Source organism: Rhea americana, unplaced genomic scaffold (genome assembly GCF_003343005.1).
Source record: "Rhea americana isolate MKP2758 unplaced genomic scaffold, rheAme1 scaffold_31, whole genome shotgun sequence".
Lineage (NCBI taxonomy): Eukaryota > Metazoa > Chordata > Aves > Rheiformes > Rheidae > Rhea > Rhea americana.
This window is the reverse complement of record NW_028186435.1, coordinates 5,139,529-5,151,987: the sequence shown is the minus strand read 5'-3', so window position 1 is coordinate 5,151,987 and position 12,459 is coordinate 5,139,529. Positions and strand designations below refer to the sequence as shown.

Here is a 12,459-nt window from a genome sequence, read left to right as displayed (position 1 = left end):
TTCTCTGAAAAGAAACATTAGCTGTTTTGGCCCTTTGGCTTTTGCTGCATATTTTTCATGATTTACGTAGTTGGTATAACTTGTATTCTCTAGCCAAAGTCTTCTGTGATGTGCCCGGTACGTGCAATTTAGGGCTGTGGGGCAGAGAAATAAAGAGCGTGGGAGGAGACATCATGCTCAGATGCTACTTTTTTCTGTTGTTATTAAAAAGTCCAGAAGAGCAAAATGATATCTAGGGATAATGTATTTTTCTTTTGCTTAGAATTCCCAACTTAAATGTTACTTTTAAAGAAAATTGTTTGCAGAATATCACTTCATGACTTCAGCTTTTTGTATCTAATTTTGAATAAGCATTTATAATGGTTTTAAATTTTTCCAAAAGTCTCAGAATATATTTAGTCAAGCTCCTTTAGACCTGATAAATTAACCATTTTCACAAGAATACTGGAAATTATGAATTTGGCCAAAGTCAAATGTATTTTTCCAGTGCAAAAAGATAGTGCTTCCTGAGAAGATCCCTAATGAGTTGTGTACTTGGAACGAAATAGCAAGAGAAGTAATGCCAGAAGCAGTACTGTTCCAGTATGGAAGTTTAAGGGCAAGATTCAGTGATTTTTTTTTTTCCCTCCTACCCTGCACTCATGTGTGGGATTTCTGAATTTGATTCTGTCTGTGCCTTTTCAACTTGTGAGACTTCAGCAGTTTCCTTTCCCTCCTTGTCCCCCTACTGAACAGGCCCAAATATTCTCTGTTGAGACCTTCTGGTAGAATTGGATGTTTGTATTTGAGGGGAAAAGGGAAGAAGAACTGGAAGAAGAATAGGTACCATATGCAGTTGAGAGTGTTGAGGTATGAAAATCTTTGATCCTCTTTCTCTCTCTTTCTCCAGATTGCCTTGCAATTTCCTTACAGATTTTGGGACAGCAAAATTCAAGGAGCTGATTTTTTTGGTCATGTTCCACCCAATTCCAGCCAGCGTGGGCTCTTCAGTGTTTTCTATGACATGGATCCAGAGGTACTACATGCTATGTGTATTTTTTGTTGTTTTTTCAGAAATTCAGTTTGATTTTTTTCTCCTGCTGCTGTTAAAGAGAAGTGGAAGCAGTATTCTTCATCAAGAAAAAGCTGCTTGATACCTCTTTATAATAAATGGGAATGTTTTTCCAGGTTTGGATTAAAAAAAAAAAGTTTACAAAGGAAAAAAAAAGTTTACAAAGGAAAAAAAAAAGGAGGGAGAGAGAGAAGCAGAAGTCTCAAAGCTATTCTGAAAACAAGTCTAATACCTGATTACATCTGTACTAGTACAGGAAAAAGACCATCAGTCTCTACTAGTCACTTGCAGTTCAAGCATTTTGTTTCCTTATTTAAATCAGTTAGAATTTTTGTAAAAAGAAAAGAAAATGCTGGCTTATTAATGGTTAATGTTTGATACTTGCTTGCCCTGGCCAGGATAATTATGCAAGATACAAAGTGGGAGAAGAAAGGACAGAGACTCCGTTTTGAATGAAACTGAGGTCTGAATTCAATTCCAAATTCATGGATTTCAAAGCTGATTCAAACCAGTGTATTGATAGCATGTTTTGCTTCCCCTCTTGTGCCTACAAGACACATTAAACATTTAAATCTTACCTTTTCATACTTTTACAACTACTGCAGCTTATTACTTGACAGCAGTTAAAAGGCCTGTTTGTAACTTTATGGCTTATCCCCAAAAGAAACAATCTATGAATATTGTCATCTGTTATTACAGTATCTGCACCTGCTTATGACTTTCCTTAAAGAAAGAAGCTTCCTCTTCAATAGTGGTGAGCTCATTCTGCATGAAGTTCAGTATGCTGGTGCTTTCCAAACACACCAGATGATAAAATTAATTTGCTGATAATTAACAAATTTAGTAACAGAAGTAGATTTGCCTCATAAATAAGAGAGGGAGAATTCTTTAAAGGAGATGAGAACCTCTGTGCTATTCTGTAGTCACCACTTCATCTTTGAAACTTCTGAGTGGTAGCAGAGACTTCACCTCTTGGTCCAAAATCTGTTGCTAAGAACTTATGTTTTGGATTAGGACGATACTAGCTAACTAGTTGTTAAATGTCTTCTCTTTGTTACCATTTTTTTGAAGTTGGAGAGGAATTGGAGTTTTGACACAGAACTGGAGCTTGAGAAGTCTGTCACAACAAATAAAACTAAATGCCAAGTCTTTTGGCATAGCCTTTAAATAGAAAATATTATTTTTTTAGATAGTTAAACAGGTTGTAAAAGGGCTGACTTTCACGTGATATAGGTCTGTCTTGAACTAGGTATCAGAGGACATTTGCAATTTGAGCACAAAAACTGTAGAATATGAACTTTCTATTCTAAGGTATCATAACTAATTTCTTCCAGAGCACAAGTTATTTCCCAGCTGAAAAATATTTTCAGAAAATAGTAATCAAAAGTGACTTTTCAAGAAATTCATTTTTTTTTTTCTTTTTTTCTTTCTTTTTCTTTTTCTTTTTTTTTTTTAAGTGCTCTGATACGTTAATGTCTTGTTTCTAGGGCAAACAAAGCATTTTAATGTCAGTGGTCACTGGAGAGGCTGTGACAACCATTAGGAATTTAGATGATAAACAAGTACTGCAACAGTGTATGTCTGTACTTCGAGAGCTGTTTAAGGAGCAGGTAAGAGAAGAGTTAATTTGCCAACAGACTTAAGTGGAGACCTATAAGTTGCATGAGCTTTCTATTATATTGCTATTATATTGCTTCAGGATATATAGGAAAATCCTTGAAATATTAGACTATTTTCCTTTGTGTGTGTGTTTGAGGGGATATGCTTCCTTTGAAATACAATAAAAGCAACATATCTGGTTTCTTCTTGTGTGGAAAAATGTGGCTTGAGAGCTATCCTAGGTCTGAGCTGAAGGAAAAAAGGTATTGAATGGAAAAGCAGAAACAGATTTTTCTTTAAAGCCCTTTTAGAAGGGGCAATTAATTTAAATCAGAACTTTAGGCAAATAATACAAATATACTTACTACATAATTGGTTATACATACATACGTGTGTGTGTGTGTGTATGTGTATATATATATATATATATATATAAAACATCTCTGCTTCTACTCCATTATGAAGGCCTTAAGCTAGATGCATATCATTTTTTTCCTCCAATGTAAAAAGCAATTAAAAATCCTCCCCCAAAACAAAACCAAAACTCACTCCTGTATTGGGAAGCTGCCTTAGGGTGGAGGTATGGGCAAGATAATCTGTCAAGGCTTTTACATCCTTGACTATAAAAGAATATTGGGAAAAAAAATCCCTTCACTCCCTCTCCTAACTCCCTTATCCCCCAGCTCACCATCAGCATAACAATTAATATGAAGATTAGTTAAATCTAACAGATTAATTTAGCAGAAGACTATCACTTAACAATGTTATCTGCACTCTACTTTATGGACTGGAATACCTTACAGTTAGAATTACTTATTGCAGTTAGGTCCCAAGGAATACTTGACCTTAATGCTCATAGCTGATCTCTTGAGTTTTAATGATAGTTAGGATGTTAAGGGTGAATAACTCACTAAAATTTTAGCATCTGAAAGTGTGAATTTTCTTAGAAAACATGCTTAAGTTAATAGCTCTACAGCTACCAGAATCAGGTACAAGGTAAGTCCTCGTACCTGCTATTCTGATCTCTTGAGAACGTAYGGGTAAGCAAACAGATCTGGTTTTAGTGGTTTCAGTCAACTGTCCATACTGCAGCAGGATTTTCAAAGACAAAGTAGCTTTCAGAAGTATTCCAGAACTTATTCCCTGGATGTCCATGTAACTTGCCATATGTAGCTGTTTGCCTAGCTGTTGTTTTGCTTGCTTGAGCATTAGTTTCTTGGGTACTACTTGAATGGAAAAATCTGTCCATTTGTTGATAAGAGACATTTGTTGTGTAAGAGACAGTCGAGGTGCTGTTATCTACATGTCACAAACCCTCCAAGAGGGGGAGACAGCTGTAGCTGACTAAACTTTCATACAGTTGTTATCTAGGCTCTTTCTGGTAGAATTGGGTGGTATTTGTATGCTGAAACATAACAAAGAATAAAAAAATTTGCTGTCTTGTCTTAGTTATAGCCATTGACTTTTTCTGCATTCTTCCTAAGACTAATTTTCAAACCAGCTGATCTTAGACAAGTAATATTACTTTTCCATCAGAATATGATCATCTGTAAAACATATACCACATTCTGAGATATAGCAAGCTAGAATTTACAAGGCATCATGACAAACATGTACACACACAAACATGTTTAATAATGTTGATGTTGGTATTTTCTTTGGGAAACTGATTCCTCTTATCTGTTTGGAAGAGTATGCATGTATTTTGTGAGAATTTTTTTTTCCTCATGCTTAGTTCTAGGAATATTACAACATCCAGATTTGTTGCATTCAGAACAGTGTAACTCCTGTTTCAGATATCAGGCAATTCTAGCAAGCAAAATTACTTTTGGTGGTTAGTAGCATGATAAATACAATTGGATTAAATTCCAAAATTAAATTCTGATCTGTACTGTAATAATACTGCATGCTCTCAAAAGATTACAAGAAGCTGCTTATAACAAAATACTATGTAAATATAACCTGTTCTTTGTATTGCATAACTTTTATTTTGATTATGCAGGAGGTTCCTGACCCAGTAAAGTTTTTTGTTACTCGATGGAGCAAAGACCCTTGGCTCCAGATGGCATATAGTTTTGTAAAAACAGGAGGCAGTGGTGAGGCTTATGATGTTATAGCTGAAGACATACAAGGCACAATTTTTTTTGCTGGTGAGGTAAGTACCTTACTTATTGTTTGTTAAAGTTATTGGGAAGCTGTCTTATGAAAAATTCTCTTTTTGTAACCAACATTATTATTTTAGAGGTAACATGTAAGGATTATTATATAATAAGTTTTATGTGATAATATTTCTCATTTTTGACATAGACAACTTTAGACATATTAGTGTTGGGCATGGAAAGCCTACCAACTATGTCAAGTCACAAGCAGCTAATGTAACCACTCAGTGTGGAATATGACAAGACCACTCAATGCACTTATATTTTTGGTCAAACTAGTTTCCTGCTACTTCATTTGTGGATAACATATAGCTATAACAAATGCATCCTGGCTGATGTGACCTGTGCATTCTATATTGAAACAGTACTTACATGCCTCAGTAAAGTGCAGATAGCAAAACAGTCAACTCATTTGCTAGCTGACTTGCTTACAAATTTTGAAATTGCCAAAAATCAAATATCTCTTCTCTTAAATTCAACAATGTTTGCTTAAGTTTATTTCTAGTAAGGAACTTTTATTCCTTTACTTGTTTGTATATGCTTTATTTGTTGGTATATGCTTTAGGAAAATATAAGTGAACATCTAAACTAAAACTCTACCTGTTTGGTTTCAGAAACAATTGAAAACTTTTTTGTTGTTGTTGTTGTTTTTTTTTCCCCCAAATACAGGCCACAAATAGACATTTTCCTCAGACCGTTACAGGAGCTTACTTGAGTGGGGTTCGAGAAGCAAGCAAAATAGCAGCATTTTAAGTATAGAAATTTTGTGTTTATAGATATATTTTTAATTGTTTTCTGTGGGCAAAACTATCTTCCAAGTTTCCTATTTGTTCCTTTTTCCTAAGTGGTACTTAAACAGTAGATGGTACCTGAAGATAAAATCTTCATCTTCCTTTTCCTGTTTTTGTTTTGTTTGGTTTTTCCCTTTTAAGACTTTTTTTTTTTTTTTTTTTTTTTTGGCCGCTGTTACTGGTGAGAGTGACATTGGAGTCCTTGTATGCAGCTTTACTAATGTAACTTTTGTTATAAGTCCTTTTCTGTATGGCTTAAGTCGTACTATTATAGACCTTCATTTCAGAAGGTCAGATTAAAACAATATTAATTTAATATACAGCATCAAAAAAATGCTGGCAGTTAGTAACAATGATGGGGCTTTTCCACTAACTGTGCTTCTCAGGTTGATTATGTTGACAGAAGTTCAAACTTGTTCCCAAAAGCCTGAATAACGTAGCCAGATTCTAGAACTACTGTAAGAAGGAACACAACTATCGTTCTTTCTACTTGTAATCAGTAACTTCTTCTATAGTATTTCTTATGCTTATTCTCCACAAGTTGGGCTTTGGAATATCAACTTTTTTTCCTTTCAGTCAGACTGCTGGAACAGTTTACAGTGCAATCGTAGAAAGGTTATTGGAGCTAATAAAAATTTGAAAGGAAAATTTGAACTTTTACATCAGTAAAAACTTCACTGAAATACTCTCTGGCTACTTATTCAGAGACTTCCTTGTTACAATAATAGGGCAAGTTTAGATTTGCATAAATGCTTTTGATCATGTAGGACAGCTTAAAAATATTGTTTCTATGATTTTATTTGAAAGTGAGCTTCCAGATTAGTTTGGGCTGAGTAGATGAACTATCTACTGATACAATTATGAGGGCACAGTGGGGGATGAAGAACTCAAGTTCTTAATGGCTCATTCAGCTTTCATATTTAAGAAATAAGTTAAGATGAATGAGGAAAAATATTAACACTTTTATGAAGGGCTGAAACAAGGTAGTTTGCACTTTGAAGTTTTTTAAAAAGTATTATTAAAAATGACTTGAGGGAGTAATTCAGTAAGGGCTAAGCATCTCTCTAATAACCTTTCCATGGGACAGAGGAAGTACGTATCTTTCAATAGAAACAAGACAGTGGAAATAAGACAGAATATTGGTTGTAATAGTGTTCCGTTAAAAAACGTTATTAATGGAAAAAAATTAAAATCAACTTTTACCTCTGTTTCCCCATACCTTCTGTATAACTTTACTGCACAGCCCTCACGTTTCCTGGAAGGATAGTAAGCACTTACTCTTTCTCCCCTCATTCTTGTGCATTGGCTCTTTCCTTTTTTAAACCTGTTCGTGTAATGATGACACAGCAAGCTTCTTCGAATTACAGTGCTTCTCTCCATGAAGCTGTATCTTTGGGGAAAAGAAAACAAGCAACCTTAAGAAATCCTACTGAATAAAAGCATTTCTTCTACTTTTTTAAAAATACCTAATAATTTGTTTTAGAGTAGCTATGATATTTGTTAAATATCTTTATTTAATCTCTAATTTACAAGGTGAAGATGTTTATATAACTAGATGTTTTTCAGATATATATTCTGTTCTGCTTCTTAAAGCTGCATTATATGGGTTAATCGGAAAAGTGTAACTGTTCATAATTTTTCTCTACGTAAATGTTAATATGTACAGTTTTAAAACATTTTCAAGTGTTAAAGTGTAATTTAAAGTTATAAGAAACAAGACAAAATCCTCTGATGATAAAAGATAATCAAACTCCAGCTTTTGTTTATGGTAATCATTTGCACTTTGTTAATTTCACATATTACAGGCAAATTTATAACACAGCTAGAAAGGATTACAGGAGCTACATGTTTGAGTTCCGTGTTTCTTACCGGCTTTACCATAGATGACAAAATTAACAGGAGTGCAGCTTGTGAAGATGGTCAAAAGCTTAGTTATACGAGCCCAAAACGTTCTGTTTAATGGCTGCTTCAGCTGACGTAGGTCAGAACTTTAGGCAGTTTCATAACATAGAGACACAATAAATTTTAAGTAACAGCTGTTTGGCAAGTCAAGCTCAGCTTCCATTTCAGCTGTCCATCAATGTTTGTATGCACATGCTTAATTTTAGGCATATGCTTCCATGCTGTTAATTTGTACTTTGGGATTTATATTCTACCATCTACAACTTTGCAACTTACCAGGTAGATAAATGCTGTACTCTAAAGAACAGAGATGAATATGAACAAATATTCTGTCATATTTGGCTTTATCTGCTGCATACTTCTTATAGCACTAAAAAAGAATAATAAATGATAAATTTACCAAGGGTCAAGTCTATTAAATATTTGTATATTATTTTGGTGCTAAGGCACTTAAACTGTATTGTGCTGCACTTAAGTTTGGGGAGTAAATAAAACATGTTCCATTTTAATTTACATACATGTAAAATGTATAAGAACATCAGGCTGGTTCTGAGACTTCATTCTTAATTAATGTTCCCAAATTTTTAAATACCTATGTCAAATTTTTTCAAGCATGTATGTGTTTTTACTTTTGTGTATAATTTATTCCCTCAAAATAAAGAACTGGGGAATGTTTTATTTGAGTAAATTTGTTTAAATGTTATCAAAAATATTTGAATGCAGAGCATGATCTGTTACACTTCAACTATTCTGTGTGACTATGCTGCGGCAGCAGAATAAAACTGGAAAGTATCCATGGGATGCTCATGGTAGTATTATTATTATTCCTATTGAAGTTTAACTAGTGGCTAAGCCTACATCTTTGTTAAATCTGATACTGACCCAAGATGCCATGTTAAAATACCTATATTAAGACACTTCCTTAGCAGTGCTGTTATAAAACTGTCTCTGAGCTGCAGGTATCAACTTTGCTATTTTTTGGCCAATACCATAATACAGATTCAACTCTCTTCTGTCTCAAACATTTACAAAGCATTTATAAGATCACATCAGATTATATTCCTTAAATTTCCAAGTGGTAAGGTAAAATGAAAACTCCCTGGAAGCACTGCTCACAATCTTAAAGTAGCTGGATAATCATAAAGGAACAGTTAATGCTTTTCACAGAGTAACTACAGCAGGAACACATTTTAAGGTCATGGTCCTGAACATGGTTCCTACTAGCTCTGACCACAGTGAGCAAATCCTAGTGGAAAGGCAAGGCAAGTGTGGGAACATTGCCAACCTAACACAAGAAGGATAGATTTTACAAAGTTTTGCTTTTTTAGATAAGGCTTTTTTTTTTTTTTTTTTTTTTTTTTTTTTTTNTTTTTTTTTTTTTTTTTTTTTTTTTTTTTTTGGCAGGTGGCTTTTCATAAATTAGTCGAAGATCTTTACGCTCACTGAATCTGTTTTGGCCTAACACAAGCCTCTGAAATTCGTCAGGCAGTACCTGTATGAGCCTAATACTCTTACCCTGCTATCCTGCACCCATTGAAAGTTTCAAAGCAATTCATAAATTACACTTTTATTGGTAAGTTGTTCAAATAGCAAATTTATCAATATTAAATGCACACCTCTGCCCTGTGCTCTCCCATTAGGTAGCTGCAGGCAGCAGTAGGAGCTCCTTGTTGCCATCTCCTCCTAGGGCTGAAGAAATCCCATGCTCTCAGCCTCCACCCTTGACCACCTTGGTAGCCTCTCCACTGGACTTGCACCCACATCTTGCACCTGGTTTGCACTGGGGAGCCCAAAGCTGGACACAGCACTGCCCATGCAGTCTCATCAGTGCTGAAAAGGGCAGAAATAATCACTTCCCTCAACCTGCTTACTATACACTTGCTGAAACACCCTAGAGCACTGTTGGCACTCCTTACTACAAAGGAACGCCGCTGACATAGGTTCAACTTGCTATGCATGAGAATCCCCCTCTACCCAGGTCCTCTTCTGCAAAGCTGCTTTGAAACCAGTCTGTCCCCACCTGCACTGCTACATAGAGCTATTCCAGCCCAGATGGAGGATGCAGCATTTGCTTTTGCTGAATTTTATAAGGCTCCTGTCAACCCATTTCTTCTCAATGTCAGGGTCTATCTTAATAGCAGAGCTTTTAAACCTACAAATTCCAGGTACAGGGTGGTAGAAATGTTTTTGAATTCAAAGGCAGGAGAGACTTTTCTTTGAACAGGTAAACAAGAAGCATCGTAAATGCTCACGCTTTTGTTTTTTTAACACAGTAGGAGAAATTGGGCTTAATAAATTTCTCACTGCAAGTGCTCAGACAGTATTCTGCTATCTTCTTAGGAAGTGGAATCTTAGTGGAAAAGTAATTTCAGAAATGCTTTCACCTAACTCAGCATAAGCTACTTGATTGCAGTCAACATTCTTATTTGGAAACAAGAAGAAAAAAATAAGACCTACCCAGTCTCCAGTTACCCAGTCTCTAAAATGACAACAGAGCCAATAAGCCTCATAGGAAATACAATGAGGACTGCCAGGGACATTACTTGACCAGATAAGCACTGAGCCTAAAAGCTTTATTTTAAGTCCAGCTTAGTGCAGGGTAATCCAAACCCAACCATTCATAGGACTTGCTTTGTCATGCGCCTTGTAACAGGATAATGCGGGAAGAGCCTGGATGCTACAAACAGTCAGTCTGCTCAGGTCCAAGCCAGCTATTAGTCTAAAGCTTCTGGAAAAAGCAGAATAGTACTTAAAGATGTGTCTTCCAAACTTACTAACCTAACCACAACATACCAGAGTAGTACACTATGAGTTAATGTATAACTCCAATTCTTCTGTTAGCTTAAAGACATCTTATTTGTCTTTAGTCCAAATTTCTGCTCTTCCCTTTCCCTGCCTAGCCCTCCATGGTCTCTTCTACATGGACTCATACACTCCTACCTCAAAAGCTAAGCAAGTTTTTTTTCTTTATCAGTGTTCTCATATAAGCAACTCATTCAGGTTAATTTACATGTTTTTGTTGCTCAGTATTTTGGATGGTGACCTGCAAAGTCTTAACTGCACAGAAGAACAAACACATTGAACCATAGGAATTATTTTGTGAAAGTTTAAGCAAATCAAGATGTTAGAATGATTTCTTAGAATAATATAGTCAGAACATAACCTTAAGCTTTAAAAGGCATACAGCTTACAACTTCATTCAGTTGCCTTTTTATACAGTTAGACAGTTTCCATTTTTATGAGATCTTTGCATAGGGCTTAGAGAGTAAGTTTTTTTTTTTAATCCAGTAGCTTCAGGATAAACCATTTTATTTACCTTCAAGTATTGTCTTGCAGCCTTCCCCCCAGTTGCAGAAAGAACTGTAACGTAGCAGCTGCAGTCAGACTGGCACGCGTTAGCAGCAAAACAGCTTGTTTCAGATGTTCTGTCTCAGTTGAGAACTATACTTAGTTGAAGTTAAGAGACTTTAAAAAAGTATTTGAAGGATGCTAAGTTCATTTACATTCCATCAGTGCAATTCTAAAGCTGCAGTTTATACATACACACAATGAACAGATGCACACTGTCCCATTTTAACACTTCTCATTAGAATTTTTACTACAAAAAAAAGTTTGTGAAAACCAGTAATCTTATAAGTACTTCCTGACCCACATAATTAAAACTGAATGATATATTTACATAAAAATCACAAGGCAATTACATTATTTGTAGCAGATCCACCTGAAAAATCCAACAAGGCTTGCCACAAATAACTTACTGCTTTTAAGGAAGACTTGGAACTTTCTAATGTTTTTAAATGTAATTTAGAAAGTGTTTCTTTTTCTTTTTTCCTCTGAACTACTTTAGTATTAAAAAAAAAAAACCTAACTCAAACCATACCTTGCTGTAATGACATGCATTTTAGCAAAAATGCCTCAGAAGTAGAGAAACCTGATGATTTAGACTCGAATAGTTTCTTCCAGACAAGATAAAGACAACATCCTTGTTTCTGAATAATTCTTTACTATACATGTAAGCAAGTGTTAAGTCATCAAAAATGATTTACATTTTTTGTGAAAGACATTTATTGAATACAAAAAAATTGTTACATCCAGCCTTATTATAAATGATTACACTCAAAGAAGTTAGAGAAGTATGTGAAGATTAATAGTCTGACTGGCTGAACATTTTCAGAATTTAAATCACTTATGAACTCTGATTTCTCAAATGTACAATAATAAAATTTAAAAAAATATGCTTTGTCTTTCTAGTAATACTACAGTCAGAGGGATTCATTGCTCATGATATTAATAGCAGCCCACATTTTGGCATCTATTAGCAGTTCAAAATTTTAAGTGGAGGACATCCCATATTGGCAATAAGGTGTATGGAGAACAGAAATCTAAATATGAACAAAACTTATAAGAAGTGTTCATTTTGATCCAGCAAGCTGTGGCCAAAGATCAAGACTGCAGACTTAAAGTACCATTGCCCATGTTGAGGCATCATGGTTCAGAAGAGCATTCTCCTATAAAGTACAGTTTAGCCACACCCTTCAGTGCTGCCTGGTTTGGAGGCCCCCAGATGGGCTTGTAAAGCTATCGAGCCTCACAGCTGCACATCCTGGATGCTTACTTCTGAGAAGTTTGGTCATCAAATCAAGACACTGAAATGTAAGTTTTTTCAAAGTGAAATTTGAAATTTTTCCTATAGCCTTTAGAGGAGTTTTATTTGATAAGTCAAGCCATTGAAAGAAATATCTGCAGTCTTTGTACAAAGTTTAACACTGAAAAGCTTAAGTATAAAACTACATTTAGTTCCTGTACAAGGTAAGATGGGACAAACAAGTAGTAAAATCTTAATTCTTTTGTATAGTCTTCGTGAAACTTCTGCATTCCACTTTTCATCACAGCCTCACTGCTGAACACTGACATTTCATGTCATAAATCCTCTAAGATAACAAGATTAAAAAACTGA

General features: G+C 35.0%; 1 protein-coding gene across 2 annotated transcripts in view; it reads left to right on the top strand.

Annotated features, from left to right (window-relative positions):
* Nucleotides 1–8,303, top strand: part of KDM1B (lysine demethylase 1B) — a 29,150-nt gene extending 20,847 nt beyond the window's left edge. The window contains exons 18-21 of one of the 2 annotated variants that reach the window (XM_085310041.1): nucleotides 890–1,015; nucleotides 2,539–2,661; nucleotides 4,653–4,805; nucleotides 5,479–8,303. In XM_085310041.1, coding sequence (XP_085166167.1) covers nucleotides 890–1,015; nucleotides 2,539–2,661; nucleotides 4,653–4,805; nucleotides 5,479–5,562 — 486 coding nt within the window. In that variant the 3' untranslated portion in view covers nucleotides 5,563–8,303. The remainder of the gene's footprint in view (nucleotides 1–889; nucleotides 1,016–2,538; nucleotides 2,662–4,652; nucleotides 4,806–5,478) is intronic. The other variant, XM_085310040.1, reaches the window with a different exon arrangement.
* Nucleotides 8,304–12,459: the final 4,156 nt, after the last annotated feature.